Source organism: Pyxicephalus adspersus, chromosome 1 (genome assembly GCF_032062135.1).
Source record: "Pyxicephalus adspersus chromosome 1, UCB_Pads_2.0, whole genome shotgun sequence".
NCBI lineage: Eukaryota > Metazoa > Chordata > Amphibia > Anura > Pyxicephalidae > Pyxicephalus > Pyxicephalus adspersus.
The window spans coordinates 111,254,884-111,272,072 of record NC_092858.1 but is presented as its reverse complement, the minus strand read 5'-3'; the positions used below and the strand labels follow the sequence as shown (position 1 = coordinate 111,272,072).

The 17,189-nt window shown below is 41.1% G+C and overlaps 1 protein-coding gene across 1 annotated transcript in view; it reads right to left on the bottom strand.

Annotated features, from left to right (window-relative positions):
• SORT1 (sortilin 1) overlaps positions 1-17,189 on the bottom strand; it is an 88,112-nt gene that overhangs the window by 49,786 nt on the left and 21,137 nt on the right. The window contains exons 2-15 of the mRNA XM_072410560.1: positions 16,763-16,819; positions 16,400-16,473; positions 16,195-16,297; positions 11,034-11,198; positions 10,279-10,352; positions 10,146-10,198; positions 9,930-10,066; positions 9,415-9,559; positions 8,358-8,513; positions 8,149-8,255; positions 7,242-7,344; positions 6,994-7,163; positions 5,799-5,931; positions 5,509-5,559 (exon numbers count right to left, since the gene is read on the bottom strand). Coding sequence (XP_072266661.1) covers positions 5,509-5,559; positions 5,799-5,931; positions 6,994-7,163; positions 7,242-7,344; positions 8,149-8,255; positions 8,358-8,513; positions 9,415-9,559; positions 9,930-10,066; positions 10,146-10,198; positions 10,279-10,352; positions 11,034-11,198; positions 16,195-16,297; positions 16,400-16,473; positions 16,763-16,819 — 1,528 coding nt within the window. The remainder of the gene's footprint in view (positions 1-5,508; positions 5,560-5,798; positions 5,932-6,993; positions 7,164-7,241; positions 7,345-8,148; positions 8,256-8,357; positions 8,514-9,414; positions 9,560-9,929; positions 10,067-10,145; positions 10,199-10,278; positions 10,353-11,033; positions 11,199-16,194; positions 16,298-16,399; positions 16,474-16,762; positions 16,820-17,189) is intronic.

Below are 17,189 nucleotides of genomic sequence, written 5' to 3'. Positions count from 1 at the left end.
AGTTAGTTTTACCTCAACAATCCGCAGTGTCTGTTCTGTCAAGACACGCTGCAGATTGGAGTTCTTTTTAAGATGAGAACTCAGGGCCACACAATGACCTCGGATAACCGCCTTATGGTCCTCTCAGAGGGTGGAGGTGTGCGTTACAGAGCCTTTATTTTCATCAAAGTAGTGTTGTAGACTTGTAGTAAGGGACATTTTAGTGTCCTCATTCTTAAAGAGAAAATCATTCAATCTCCAATGACAAAGTCTAATTCTGCTAGGGGAAGAACCTCTAAGGTGATCGGGGCGTGGTCTGACCAGAAATGGGATGGATAGCAGCAGAAACACTGTTCAACAGTGGCAAGTTAATAAATATAAAGTCAATGCCGGTATGTGTTTGATGAGGAGGAGAGTAAAGGGAAAACTGTCTGCTTGTGGGGTGTTGAATTCTCCAGCTATTATAAAGCTGGTGACGAATGATCAATTATCTAAATAATTTAGCATGTTGCAATACTATAGGAGGTGGAGATGGCGTAGGCATAGACAATCTATCTTGAGTCGGGGAGAAGATGGAAATAAAATCTCCCCCAACAATGAGATAAGTGTGCGTAACTCCTCTAGGAGGGCCAATGTCTTAGCAAGAAACCTGGCTTGTCCTTGATTGGGCCCATATATATTACACAGAGTTAGGGGAACCCTTGCAGGTTGCCATGTAAAATAAGGAATCTGGCAAACACAGTAAAAAAAACACAGAACCAAGTTGAAGCAATTGCGTGTTAGCGACCAGGGGGCACTTGTTACCCACCGGTCCCCGAGCCTATAACAAGGCACATAGGGAACAATCATGTCTGTTATTATTAATATCATTAAACAGGATTTATATAGCGCCAACATATTACGCAGCGCTGTACATTAAATAGAGATTGCAAATGACAGACTAATACAGACAGTGATACTCTTTTGTAGACAAGGCGTTCAAGAAGTTTGGAGACATATGGGAGAAGGGAGATAGGACGGGCTGGGAGTAGACAAACACTCCCAGAGGGGAGAAAGACCCAATGCTCCCAAGACAACCACCAGAGAACCAGTGTATCATCAGGAAACAGCATGGTCAACACCGGCTGTTTGAGTAGTACAATGACCCCGAGAAGGGGCTCCCCAGCCCACCCAGCTAAACCAGGCTTAGCGTGGGACCCCCCCAGCGGGCCGTAGGGCATGTAAGACATATCCATAGCTGGGCAAGGCTATGCAACTGAGAAAGGGGGGAAAAAAAAAACCTCTCTATGAATGATGATATAAACAGGGAGACTGCAGTGACCGCCAGCCCAACCGCAAATATATGGATGGGCGGGAGGTCAGGACAATCTGACTAAAAATAACATTCCCTGAGAAAGAACACCAACTATAAACTATAATGTCATTTAAGTAAGAGTTCACAATAATAAACCTGAGCAGTAAGAGATTCAGTAAGCAATCATCAAAAAGTGCACAAACTTCAATCGCATAATGGCATAAAACTAGGCAAAACATTGGTAGGAAGTGTCCGTCCAAAGACAGAGGAAGCAGCACACACAGAGGTGGGCTGCAGCAGCATAAGAAGCAGTAAAAAGGGTGTGGGAGCTGAGCCTAATCAATGCTATCTGCTGTCCCGAGGAAGTGGGGGCGTAGAAGAACGCCGAATCCTGTGCCTGGGACGCTTCTTGGAAGTGGCCACCTGCCAAGGTGAGGATAGGACAGGCAGGAGGTTCCTCGGGTTCCCAACCTGGAAGATTAGGTTTAATAATCCCCAAATCTCGGCAAAAGGAAGACAAGTCCTTCGAATAACGCAATACAGCAGACTTCCCATCATGACGTGCTGTCAGGCTGAACAGAAAGCCCCACCTATAGGGAATGCGGTTATCACGCAGAGTGTTGAGGAGTGGTTGCAGGAGGTGTCTCTGTTGTAAAGTGTGCCAGGATAAGTCCTGAAGAAGCTGTAATGGAGCCCCATCAAACTCAAAATTGTGCATGTTGCGCGCTGCAGCCATGATTTTATCCTTTAATGCTGCCTCTGCGAGGTGACAAAGAACATCTCGGGGCCGCCCCGAGGCCCTGTAGGCCATAAGAATGCCAATCTCCTATGTGGGAGGGTGCCCCAAGAGGCAATTTAAAAAAAGCCTGCAACACCAACTTCAGATCTGAAAATTGTGTAGCTTCTGGTAGGCCCCGGACTCTGATATTATTTCTCCGAGTTTTATTGTCCATATCCTCCAAGTGGCGATAAAGATCTCTAATTTTCAAGTGATAGTCACTGGATCTACGGGTGAGAACCTCAATATCCCCCTTGGCCTGCTGTAGACCTTCATCTATATCCTCCACTTTTCCAGCTAGGGAGTGAAAGTCAGCACGCAGGACCCCAATTTCAGATCTAAAAGTAGCTTGCACATGTGCAATAAGTTGCTGAAAATCAGCTTTGGTGGGCAGCATTTGCAGATGGTGCAATGGGGGGTTCCAGGAGTCAGCACTATGTCCCGGTCCCTCATTTGTGATGTAAAGGGGGGGGTTCAATTGGTATAGTCTCAGCTTGAGGTTTCTCCGAGGATTGGCTACTGGCGCATGTTGAGGGGCCCAAAGGGGGAAAATCCTCCCTGCTCAGGTTAGGTGGGCCAGGACTGTGCAGTACTGGGGTCTCTGTGGGCATTCCCCCCACAGGAGCGGAAACCGCCCCAGGTCTAAATGCTGCTGGTAAAGTATCACCCAGAGGAGTATAGGGGCCCCCAGGAGAATGAGAAATCCCTCCGCTAAGAGGCCTATCAGGGGAAGATGAAGCCCCCGAAGAGGGAGAGTGACTCAACCCTGGCATGGTCTTCAGCTGCTCAGTCCTCCAATGCAGCCCTCTGGGAAGCCAGCGCAGGCAGGTATGTGCTGGGAGAGGAGCCCTCTTGGCATGATGCGATCCCATCTGCTGCACTCCACTTGGCCTGTGCTGAGGAGGAAGCCGGCGCCATCTTGGACTGCTGAGGAGCCGTCTGAGTGTCCCTGATAAAAGCCCGGATCAGGGGCTGAGACGCCAGTGGACGCTGTGCTGGGGTGGGAGGAAGCTTCCCCCCCGTTAAATTTTATTTGCCCTGCCCATCGGTGGGGTAAATATATGCCCGCTTCGTCGGAGAAAGAGTCCCGTGTCTGTAGAGCTGGGAACTCACGCAGCCATCCCTGGAGCCCGCCAAGCCACGTCCCGTTATATTAAAATTTTTATATGTATGTCACTCCTCCTTCATTAAACCCACCTTATGGGAGGCAAGATCATGCCAAACACCCCAGGATACAAAAAGCACTTCTATTTATTCTTCATGTTCTAATTTCACTAAAGGAGTGTCTTTATCAGTCAAACTCTGCCTTGTGTATTAAAACAATTATTTTTCCAACAAAGGACACAGACACTTATTAGGTAACATAAATCGGATATATCTACCAGGAAATCTATCTGACCATACCCTCTTAGCCTTTTGCACCCTCTTTGGCAGTTAGCATAAGGATTTTATTAGAGTCTGTAACTTATACACTTGCTGTGTGATTCAACATTGTATAACCTTGTCCAAATTGATGTTGTTTAACCCCCCTAGCATTTTCATTCTGTCAGGTTTTTGATGCAAAAAGTGATCCTATTTTTTTTTTGCATAGAAATTTTTGTTTATATTGTGGGCCTGTATTTCTTAGGATTAACTCCCAGGTAAAATAATCTTCTGAGACACTTCCCAAATTTTCTCCAGTTTTGGTAATGGATGGGTAGTCTCATCAAATTCTTCATTGTTTGCGAAGTGCAGGTACTTCATGATGAGGGAAAAGCGGTATTCTGGCATGACTGTGCCAAAGAATGGAGTGGCAATCATTTTATTCTTGGACCAGTACCACTTCTGCATGGGTTTGACCACAACTCCCTGCATGATCACCAAGCCCAAAAACAGCCAAATGTTATCCTTGGTCACAGGTTCCCACTTTCTGCTTCTTGCAAACCTCAGGTGTGGAGCACCTTGTTGTCCAGCATACCTGCATAAAACAAAAAAAAAAAAAACAAAAAAAGGTATTTTAGGATATGTTCTTTTATAGTGTGAAAGTTGGAAGTAATATGTTAGCAAACACAGAGCAGCATACATATCTGCATAAAAAAATAGCAAAAAATTTCAGAAATTTCAAAAAGTTAGCAAACACAGAGCAGCACACATGGCTGCATAAAAAAATAGCACAAAAAGTTAGCAAACACAAGAGCGGCTTACCTGTTTTTCTCTGCAACAAATTTTTTCGAAAACTTCATTGGTCAAAAACAACTTCAGGTATGCCAGGTGGTCGACGTATTCAGCTTCAATTTTCATCCCAGGTGCGCCGGTAAATGGAAATCTTGGCAGTGCTGCCTGGTCCGCATCAAGGTCAATAGAGCAGCATGTGCACACAGCACTGACCTCAGGTTCAGTATCAACTCTCAGTTCAGTCACTATCGCTCGATTCCACAAGGGACTCCAAATCGCTATCGCTGCTTTCAAATTCCTCCGAAACAGCACTTGCGCCGGCGAGATGCCTTTTGGATGCCATGTGGTCTCCAGCAATCAGTCAGGAATAATCGAGGTCAAAGAAAAATTGATGAAATGATACATTCAGGAAGTGATTTATAGGTCATCAAAAGGTCAGATCAACGTCAGGGCTAATAGTGGGCAGCAAAATGTAAATCAGGGCACTGGGCAATGATGCTTGGTGCACTAAAATGTGTGATTTATACTTTTATTATGTGTATTTCACTGTAAAAAAGTACATAGTAATCTGCTTTTAAATTTCCCACCCCCAGAATCCATCACTCCACCGCATTACCCGGGAGACATCACATCTTGCCGGGTGATGCGATGGGGATGTCCCCGCCCTGCTCACTCCCCTGAAACCACCAACGGCTGCTCACATCACCTGGAGGCTGCAAGCATCACATCCTCCGGGTGATGCGATCAGCAATAGTAAACTCCGGGGGTGATGCCAGCGGGAAATCCCAGCTGGGATCACCCCCAGAATTTACTTTTGCTGATAGCATCACCAGTTAGATGTGATGCACCATGCAGAAATCCTGGGTAGCATTTGAAAGCAGATTACTCGGTAAGCCTCCTTGTTATGCCTCACTTCCCTATCTACCACAGCCGACGTTAACGCTTCCGCCACTGGGGTAAGGGGGCATTCACTCTCCTCCATATGCACTGCGGAGGAGAGAGTTTTCCTTTCAGGGGCATTCCCTCTTCTTCGTATGCATTGCGGAGGAAAGGGATTTCCCTTCAGGGGCATTCCTGGTGGGGGGCTCAAGAGAAAGTTTGGCCTAGTGTGCCTTCTTGACCTCCTAAAATGGCCTAGTAGCCAAAAAAGTTAGACCCCTGCTCTACACTGACTATATACCTCAGTGATTGGTACTCTCCTCTAGTCCTCCAGACTCCAGACAGTTTCTCCAGAACTTACAGAAAAGCATAATTGTGAAACAGATGTGCATAGGGGGATCATAATGCTCCATGCAAAATGTACCTTCCTCTGCCTGGAGAAAGCGAAGACTTTGTTGCCCAAGTGCCACAGATCCTGTTAGGGGTTTGAAGTATAAAGAGTAGCAGAATGTGGACCATTGCCCACTGCCAACAAGAACATATATTTGGTCCCCATGTATGTTGGGACAGAAACTTCATCACACTAAAGACACTGCAGCCGCAGTCCTGCCCACCAGCCGCATGCTCACATGACCCTCTCTGGTCGGCATCATGGGATCCAGATAAGTTTTAAAACTCCCTTGCAATTCCACCCCGAGTATGGCTCGGGGTTACCGCTTTTGGTTGCCTTTGGATGCCTTTGAGACTGGGTCAGTTGCAGCCAGTTGAGGACAGGTGGCTCAGGTGGAAAGGCTGTGTGTGCAGCCTGCATGTTGGGGGAGCCCGGGAGGTCTCCCAAAGTTAAGGTCTGTGGGATCAATAGCGAGACACAAAAGGCTAAATTTTGTGTTAATTTTCTGAAGGGCAATGATTTTTAACTTTAGGGTCAGCTACCTAAGGGGATCAATGCAAAAGCCAAATAACCAGCAGACCTGCAGTGATATATCACCATGTCAGCAGAGTGAAGGTTGCCTAGAAAGTATGGTACAGACTGGCAAAAAAGGGACAGTTAAAGCAGGTATACCTCTGAAACTCTTCACTACACTAGGAAAAGCTGTTGACAAATAGATTCTGCATAGAGAACAATAAAAACTTTGAAGGTATGTCTGCAGGTTTCATGTCAGAGGGTTGGGGGAATGTGTGTAGCTCACAGGTAGTGTTAAAATGTTGATATGCTTGCTAAGGAAAAAAACAAAACATTCAAAAATGCAAAGTATGGCTACAGTGAACATGCCCAATAATCAGTGGCGTAATGGGTATACTAAAATGTTGGAAGTTTAAATAAAGAATGTGTGACTAGTTAATAAAGCGAGGTTTTTTGCAGAAACTCTTGTCCTTAACAAAAGTCTGAGCAGTTAACCCATGGGTGACCATGGTTAGGTTCCCACAGTCCCACAGGGACTTTGTCACCTTGCCCCATGCTAGATAATACCATGGATCGTAATCTCTTGGGGGGGAGATAAGTAGTGGACAGAAACATGATGTCAAATTCAAGGGATATTTGATATCATGTGACTCAATTTTTCTTGGAAAAGGGGGTTAAAAGGGCCTGGATAGGGCCAGTCCTAATTGTGTCACTGTAGATTTGCACGTAGTGATTGGTGCCTTTGCAACTCAACCAGGGTTAAGGTCTGTGGGACAAAAATAGAGAGACCCAGGAGGCTAAATTTTGTATTGATTTTCGATTTTCTGAAGGACCATGATGTTGCTGATCCCCTGTGAAGGAAAATATTGGATGTTTATGTTCTATTTATGTGATGTTTTGTGAATAAAAGTGAGCAGAGCGCCCTAAAATTAAAACACAAATATATACATATACTTTACTGTAACCAATTTTGCTGACAGTTTTTGCACTAGCTCTCTGCTCTTACTTGATGGTGCCGATAGGGACATCTCTTTGCTCAACAGCCATAATAAGCCCTCCAGAGTCCAAAATTGCATAATGGTGAGGGCCATCCAGTATACGATTCCATGAGTACCCACCATTATCAGAGAGATATACACTAGGGCTAGCGACTGACACTGCATCCCCCACACTTCCTGTAATAAAATAATAATTATGGATGAAAGGAACTATGCAAAATAAACAAACAGCACTAAAAATAAGCCTATACTTACCATGTGCAATTATAATCCCCACAGCATTAGGCTCAGACATTGGTGGGAGAGGAACTGCAAGTTTCTGAGATATACTATACTGGCCATGAATATGAAGACTACACTGTATATATACAATAAAGAGAAAAAACACAAAAACTGCATGAAAATGTAATATATCACACACAAAACAGGTAAATGAATCACTATATTTGAAGTTTTCAAATAAAAGGTATAGCAGAATATTTAACAAAGCCAGACTTTCAACAAAGATATTATTGTAACAGTGGTCAGGCAAGGGCAATTCATATATTTGCATATATTAATCTGTAGGTAATGGGCCTTACTCTTGCTCCTCCTTTTCTTACAGCATTGATACATAAACCTTTGATTCTTTAATGTAAACACAGAGCAAGTTTCTAGTACAGGTGAGTAGGGTAAGCTGAGCAGCTGGTAGAATGATTTGGACAACCTCAACTTTAGGAATTCATTTTTACCACAGTGCCTGAAAAAAAAAAAGTTAAAGCACATTTCAGCATTTATAGCATGGCCTCAGGTTCATTTTTAAGTATGCCTCCTATGATGAGGCTAAGGGACTTGCTCCCTATAGGAGTCAGTATACCAAAGAACAATAAAAAAAGACTCGCTAGCTAGAACAGAGATGCATAACCATACAGTTGTATAGAAGTTTGAAAAGTGTTAAGACTAATTCTAACACTTGGCTCGCAGTTCAAACTTTTCAGGCAAATAATACTTGAGCTGTTAAAGAGAATATAGGTTTTTCCAATCCTCAAATTATTGGCTGAACAGTGGATTCCCCGTGGGTTTTCCCGGACTTGGGCTACTTTATTAGATAAAGAAGGCAGTGCTAAGTGCAAAGATACTCCCAGCATGCAATCCTTTATTAGCTCCAGAGTCAGAATCTTACCTTCTCATTGTCTTTTGTGGTGGAGTCACATTCAGCATTTTCGGGTTTCCTGATGTGGTTCCATTCCCCTCCTTGGTCAAAGCTGATGACAGAATGGACAGAATTATCTGGTAAAAAAAAATAAAGGTGTGCTCAGAATAAACTGGAAGAAATAGCTACCTGTAAAAAAAGCTGGTAGTTATCAATAGGAGTAAGCAGTGTCTGCTAACCTTCACCAAGAACACTAGTAATGAATACCCCATGGAGGGAAGTCACATTGGTGAAATCAGTTTCTCCTCCTGTTTTGGTATAAAGATGTCTCTCCAGGGATTTAGAATACACAATGCCCCGATCGTCAGATGTGTATATGGTACCACAACCTGTGTCTGGGAACAAATATAAAAAAATAAATCAAGTTTCTGGTTTTTACCCTTTTAGTTTATAATTTCTTGGTAACAAGCTCCGATTTTATTATTAAAAGAAGAATTAAACATTCACCACAAACTACGAGGCCAAAAATAATTAGACAATGCAGAAGTTTTCTGATCGCAATACAGTTAGGTCCATAAATATTTGGGCAACTTTTCTCTAATTTTGGTTCTGTACATTACCACAATTAATTTTAAAATGAAACAACTCAGATGCAGTTGAACTGCAGACTTTCAGCTTTAATTCAGTGGATTGAACAAAATGATTGCATAAAAATGTGAGGAACTAAAGCTTTTTTTTTTTTTTTAAAACACAATCACTTCATTTCAGGGGCTCAAACCTAATTGGACAATTGACTCAAAGGCTATTTCATGGGCTGATGTGGGTAATTCCTTCGTTTTGTCATTATCAATTAAGCAGATAAATGGCCTTACGTTGATTTGAGGGGGGGGGGGGGTGCTTGTATGTGGAAGATTTGGCTGTGAACAGACAACATGCGGTCAAAAGCAGTCTGTCAAAATAATTATGGACCTAACTATATTTTTTGTCATGTGGGTAAAAAACACTTATTCTTTGCTAGTAACTGCACAATAAATGCAATATATATGATGGATTAGGAATACCCATCTGGGGATAGGGTCTCCTTAAATCAGAATATTAAAGACTAAACAATATACCACATTTGCTTTAAAGAACCAAAAGTATATACTAGCAATCAGGTCGCTAAGTGGGAGAACTATGCCCTCTTAAGACACCAGGAAAGAAACAAAGCTTTAGAAAAGTCCTCATCTTATGAGCATACAAAGCATTTCTATAAAATGGGTTTGTTAAATCTATGTCAAAGTCCTATGTACACACCTCCATCATCCACGTGAATAAAGATAAGATTGTCATTGGCTGCCAACACGGAGTAGAACTGCTCTTGTGTTACAGATGGGAGTTGAGCTACATTCCATGTATCGCCATGGTCCTGTGATACATAGATCTTCCTCTTCAGTCTGTCCTGCAGTAGTTACATCCAAACATTGGCATAAGTATTCTTGTTCAAGTGATGATTTGACACCTTCACCTTCAGATCTAACAATCTTTTGTATCATGCTTTCTAATCCCATTTAGGCCTGTTTCAGACTAGCAATTCAGCTCACTGAACTGCTCAGACAATTCTTTCCCAATTTCTATAAAAACTTTCTCTGCTGCATGATGTCAGTTTGTCACTGCTCCCTCACCAGAATTTAAGAGTCCGAGACGTGAGAAGGAGTGAGAAGGTGACTTCAATAAGTGTAGCAGTCAGTTTAATTATGGGGATTATGTCGCAAGCAATTTTGCCATTGAAACCAGGCACTTATTTATATAAAAAGCAGGTCTGCTCTCACCTCCTCCATAACGGAAGCCAACAGAAAACGACCCCATAATCCAAATGAGTGGACATGATCTTTTAAAACCTTGAAGGTTTGACCAAAGTCATTAGTAATCTTCATAGTTAGGGACCAAACTGCTCCAGACAAGTGAGCTTTAAAGCAAACAGACATTTTAATTTGCCTGTTCTTGCCTAAATTGCAAAAATTATCTGCATAAATTAGTATACTTACAACAAGATTCATTTGTGGATGTTACTGTGAAAAAGATCATGTTTTTGGGCCCCCTAAAAACAGAAAGTGGCCACAAAAGTTATAAAACTGCAAAAATTGGATACTGCATTTTTCAAAATTGTTAATTTCTCACCATTTTGCAGCGCACACAGATTCATGGATTAGCTTCCATGTTTCTCCAAAGTTTCGGGATATCCATAATTCATACTGAAAAAGGCATACAGGATAGAGGATAAGCAGAGTAAAATCAGAGAAACATGCCAATGTTTCCTTCATTTTTAAATTATACTAGGTGTATTCTAGGTCTCTTTCTGCAACAGTTTCTTCTACTTGCTTACACAAAGTAAAAAAAAACAATTACATAACTAGACAGCTAATCGATAAAGACTAATGGATGCTTTCTGATCTTTCTCCCATTAACTTGAAGCAAAGAAAGACATGTGGGTAAGTGGTAGGGTGTGTACGGATGTACACAAGACCCCACAAAGCAAGCTATTCCAGATGATCAGAAAAATGTGCTCCAAATGGGATTACAAGAAGAGACTAATAAGGGAGCGAAAAGTTTTTAAATTCCTGCAATTGAAGTTTTTGCTATCTGCCAGTCAGGTGTCTGAAGAACCAAGAGTGCAATCAAATACTATGCTTGCAAAATTATTGATAATGGAGAGGACTGCTTTAATGTTTATGCATTTCAGCCGTTTCATTGGAAAGCAAATCATTTTTATTAGATTGATAGCCTACAGTGTTTGGCTAAATAAAAAAAAAAAAAAAAATAATTATTGTTGTCTTCTGAAGTCAACTACTTTTGGGTCTCTGTCTAAAGTGACCATTTTTTTGTAAAAAAAAAAAAAAAAAAAAAAGAAAAAATACAGGCTTTGTCTTACTCACATGTATACTAATGAGTAGCAAGCATGTTGGATCTTCAGGGCTGTAAGATACAGGCCTTAAAGGGTGAAATGGCAATTCTGTTTGCACAAATGTTTTTGCATAGTCTGAAGATCGAAATATACGACCACCATGGCTACCTCCAGAAACTTCTCCAACCAAAACAACCTGAGAAAAAAAAAATAGTACAATGATTATAGCATGGATGCACACATAAGTATTAACCAAGATAGTTCTGTGGCTTGAAGAAAACCCAGTGTAAGGCCCTGGTAAGTACTAGTCCTCATCAGACACCAGTCCCCTACTCTAACACCGCAGTCTTCACCTTTAGTAAGCCCCCGCTCAGCCTCGGGATACTGGTTGTGTCTCCCAGCACTTGGTTGCCCCCAGGACTTACTGTGCAAGGGATGGTGTCTGGTGATGGGCTGGCAGCAAACCAGGAGCCCACAGATAAACAGTACAAGATTTCTAGGTGATCCAGAATACAAGCCAAGGTACAAGGGAGCAGGCCTGAGTCCAACGAAATGTCAGGAAACAGGCAAAGGTCAGTGACAGAAAACACACTAAATTCTCCAGCACAGATTAGCTCCGCTAATGCTACAACAGGCACAGAGAATTGGGAGCAAAAAGGCTTTAAAGCCCCAGCAGCCAATGGCAGTGCAGGACTGAATCAGGAACTAAACTTCTCATTAGTCTTAGCAAAATCCCCTTCAGCGGCATGGCCTCAGAGCAGGGGATGCAGATGGACCATTCACATTCAAAGGGAAGCCGGGGATACAAAGGCTGCAGAGCAGAGGACTGACAGCTATTTGCCTGATCATCCTTGCTGCTGCGATGCCGACGAAGAGAATATGCTGGGTGCATTGTCCTGCGGCAGACAACAGTACAGAATCGCCTATGCCATAGGTACCCAGTAACCCCTATTATTGTGTCAGTTTTCTACCTACCCCCTATACTTTGTTCCAACTTTATAATGCCTGGCTTGTTAAAATGTCCAATTTTTCAATTTTTTTTTTGTATTATGCCCAAACTGTTTAGTGCTGTGTATTTTAATCCAACTGCCTGTGTTCCATGTTTTAATTGTGTAATCCCTTTGAAGTTTTGTAATATTGTGATCAACGTGGTGAAACAAGTTAGGCTTAGTTCACATTAGCAGTAAAAAAAAAAATGCCATTTACCCCTCCTGAGTGACTACTTGGCAACTGCTATGCACCTGGGTTTGGTAACAGGTAGTAAGTGCTGAGCTTTTTTAGGCCTAGCAGTTTTTCAAGCAGCAGTGGTTCCTGGCGAGAGGAAAGTGAGGGGCAAATGCAACCTTACTGCCAGGGTGAATTCAGCCTAACTTTAGATGTGGCCTCTTAGCACTAAATCTAGGTAACGCAAAACTTTTGTAAAAAAATTTCACTTGATCTGTCAACGAACTGAGTCCAGCAAGTCCCACGCTTGCTCAATTTACCTCTTCTTTCTGATGCTCATCATGCCATCAAGTGCTGATCTCATTGGGCATGCGTGAAATTGAGACTTTTTTACATGAAGATAGGAGAGCCGCTGATGATACAGTCCAGATGTTGGGCATATGAAAAAGGAGCAGCCCACAGCCACCTTGAATGTGTGTCACAAATACCCCAGGAGGCTGCAGATTTACCCTGCAGGTTTATCACTAAGTTAAGATGGAAGGGGAGGGGTCCTCCACCAAAAAATTAAAAGAAAAAACAAAATATATTTTTCCATTATAAAAAAAGAAGAAAGTCACCTTTTTATATAATGTTCAAAAGTGGTGTTGCTTTAACCTCCTGGGCTTTACACTGATGTCTAGATTTCTGTACCAAAAGCATTACACTGTTTTTCATGAATTTTTTTTTTTTTTAATTTTAGACACACCCCCATACATCACCAATCACATCACCCAGAAGATGACTCATCCTCCGGGGTGATGTGAGGGGGGATTTCCCTGCCCAGCTCACACAGACAGAGACAGACACGGGAGGCTGCAGCTGCTGCTGCTGGCATCTCCGGAGAGATGCACAGCACAATGCAGGATTTCTGCATTGTGCTATACATCTCACTGCAGATGCCAGCAGCAATAGCAAATCTTTTATTTCTGCTAGAGGAGCTGCGGACACTGGGTAAGTATTTGCTTTCAGTTGTAATCCGATTGTCATACAATGTATGACAATCGGATTGCAATATAACATTTGTTTACATTTAACCACCTGGTGAGAAAAGTTCGGGGTTAACGATAATTGCAACTTTTTTTAGCACGGAAAAGTTCGGGCTTAACGGTTGGGAGGTTAAGAGCATCATGCATTAGTTAGCAGATGGGGGTAGGACAGCCAGTGGCCCCCCCCCTCCCCTGCCATCACTGCTCATATTCTATGGGCAAAGAAAAACTGCCTGTGAACTTTATTTTTCATATTCTCATTCTGCAGCCTAACAATTGACTGTGTTCAATCCTTCAGATCTCCTAAACTGTTAGTTGTAATGACTTGAAATATTTAGGTACACAGCGGACTCTCTCAAAGCTACTAAAAACCAAAATTTCTTTAAAGATTTTTAGGATATGAGGATCACAAGTTTAAAAACTTGTGGAAATTAAACATTTGGATTTCTGTTACATTAAAAAGTGCACCTAGGAGCCCAAAATTGAAAATGCAAATTAAAGACTCCCAGGGGCCACTTACATAGCAAGGAGCATTGGGGGTGTGGCCCCTAAATTATTTACCTACCTTTTACCAAACTATAATTGTAATACTGTGCTGCACTTTCTGCTTCTGTTCTTTGAACCCCAATTTATCTGGAATAGGGAGGTACAGGAAACTGAAAATGTAGGTGCAAGTGGGGCACAGATATATAAACCTCCTAAAATATCATTAGTATTGCCTTAAAAATATAATTAAACAGGATTTATATAGCACCAACATATTACGCAGCGCTGTACATTAAATAGGGAACAAAAAAAACTCATCAAACTGTCTGCTTCCCCAATACACTCATTTCTCTAAAACAGAGGTGCAGGTACACAAAATTAGAAATGCAAGTGAGGGACGCTTGTGGCTAACAGCCCCCGAACTTCCATCTCAATGGCATCATTATATTTATTAAACTCTGCCCATCAAAACACGTTGCCCTGGTAGACATGAATGTACCCTTCCAGTACCTTAACCACGATTTCCTTTTGATGGGCAGAGTTTTTTTATGTTCTAAAGATGCCATAGTGATAACATTTTAGGGGGCGTTATCCACAGACCTTCTCCATATATTTTCAGTTTCCTACTCCTCCCCATTTCAGAGAAATTGGGGTTCAAGTGTGTTAGAAGTGGGCAGCAATGTGTAACAGGGTAGTGTGTTTACCATAGTAATGACATTTTAGTGCAGGGTGTTTAGCCAAAGGTGTCCCCCCACTGCACCCACATTTTAGGTTTTGGACACCCCGCCATTCTAGGGAAATTGTGATTCAAAGAAGAGAAGCAGAGAGGATAATATAGTATGACAGTTATAAATTTGTGACAGGTAGGTAATAATTTAGGGGCCCCATCAAAATGCTCCTGTGTAAGTGTGATGTAAGTGGCCCCAGTAGTCCCCAATTTGCATTTTCAATAAGGACTCCTAGGCGCACTTCCTTTTGAAACAGGAACGCCAATGTTGTATTTTCACAAGTTTTTACAATTCTGATCCCCATATCTTGAAATTTCAAAAGCTGAGCCTGTTACTGGCTAATACTTACTATGAGTGTTCCCTGTGCACCCAGAAAATTTCAAGTCATTACGACATACAGTTTAGGAGATATGATGGTTTTTACAGAGTTGTAAGGCTGCAGAAAGACATGCAGACTTCACACAGCTATTTTGCTCCCGATAACGTTATTGCACACACCCACTGGGCGGATACATTTTTCCATAAGGTTTTTTTTCCCCAAAAGAAGACTCAGCACAGCTACAGAATGGGGGAGGGACAGCCTGTGTCCCAATCTCATCATAGCTGTGCTCTTCTCTCTCTGCTCAGCTATTATCAGCTGAGAATGGAGCAGCCTCCCTGTTGTCTATTCAGAGGATAAAAGCTGCTGATAAGGCAGAGTAGGGGGGCGCGGGAGCAGGGCAGCTAGCGGCCCACACACCAAAAACGGGCTGCGGAGAACAGAAGTTTACCTCAGATCTGTTTATAGCTTTTTGTCTGTCGAGATCTCTACATTGCTGCCATCAACACAAATCTGAATAGGGTTCTAGTAAATATTGCTAGATGACCAATTCCTGAATTCAGGCAACAATTATTCCCCTAAATATGAAAGCTGTATCTTACAGGCATTATAAAAGTACATATTTTCCTTGGTAAAAGTTAAGACTGTTTAACTACAGCATTTTTATTATTTAGTATTTACTTTATCGGTCTTTATCAGTATTAACAGGTTTAACCAGTCCTAAAATCAAACAATGGTGAATTTGTCTTTCATTATATTTTATAAAAGCCATATTCTTAGCAGCTTCAGTGGATTAGGCAAATACTAAAGGGTATCCCCCACCAACTGCCACTATTGTGGATTTATGTTTCAATATCTTTATTAGGTTAACTTAACATACTCTACTTAACATTTGACAGAATATTGACTTCATACAACTAATCTCATAATGTCTGGTAGATATATCATTACATTAATTTTCTGTTACACTAACCATTTTAAATGCATTATTAAACTTTGAGAAAAAAAAAATCAGGGAGAATGAATCTAATAAGTGAGGGAATCTTTCCCACATAAAAGTGTCTAATCTGTGTTATATCTAATTCTACAAGTCTAATTATGAACAATACAAAAAAAAAAAGTGAGTATCTTTGACTAATTACAATCTCATCTCAAAACTTAGGTATGGTAACACTGACCATAGCTGCCATCTTTTCCAACACCATAGTATCCGACATACGAGATAACTGCGGAAAAGGATAGAGTGGGTTTTCTCAATATTGTGGACTTAGACAATATGGTCTAATCCCATTTGGTCAAATGAAGTTATGGATAAAAGAAGACTTCTGTCTTTTACAAAAACAGCGGCCTGCACATTTTGTTTAAAAATGGATACATTAAAATCTTTAAGAAAAAAAAAATCAATAAAAATTGACCTAGATAAAAATTTTAGCCATCATGAAGCTACATTAAAAAACATTGAAGGCTTACCCTTCCAGAATTCTCAGGACCAAGACCCATGCCAAACTCTGTGCGTATATATGTGTTCTTTATGAGATCTGTTATTTCTTGATAGGTTTTACCGTAGTCATCACTAAAAAAAAAAAATAAAAAAAGTCCAGAAAACATATTTGCCATTATAATTTTAAAAAATTTTTGATCTTCTGGTTGTCCTTAGAATAGGAGTAAAACTCACCTCCTGTACAGCTTTGACTGTCCATATGAAATTATAATCAGAGGAAGCCTGAAAGTAGTTAGGACAAGTATAATCTAAAAAAAAGGCAAAAGTTCATAATATCATAAAAACGTCATCTATTGACAAAAACATCAATGATAAAAAAAAATAAATGTATATGGCTTTAATTTATGTAGATCATTAATTCGGGAGTCAGTTATGCCCCCTGGTAAAGGAAAGAAGGCAGCAAATGTAACAACTAAATAAATGTAAATTTACATGCGCCATGATTGGAGAACAGTTATATTAGGAAGCATGCCAATTTACTGTTGCAGATTTTTTTTCCAGAACATAAATAATGCTTACATGGAAAACATCACTTACCCCTGATTCATCACCAACCCAGACTAAGGATAGTTCTGAACTTGCATCAAAGGTAGCCTGCGTTTATTAAAAACAAACCAAAAAAAAAAAAAAAGAGCAGTCAGTCTTGAAGTCTTTTGTAAATTTACACAACACTGAAGCCTTGATTTAAAGATGCAGAATCAAAACTTCTGGCTTTTGAGTATTGCCTGGTAAAACTAAGGGGACAGATACAAAATGTTGATTTTAATTTAATTTTAATTTAAATTAAGGTTGTTTTAAAGGATTTTCTAGGGTAAGTCAAAAAGCAGAGCAACAGATTCTCAATTATTAAATAACAACCATGTTACCATCATTTTTGTAAACATTTTGTTTTAGCTTATTCTTTAAATAAATATTTTATTGGCTTTCTTCTCTTCTGCTTTTGAAAAAAAAAAAAAAAAAAAAA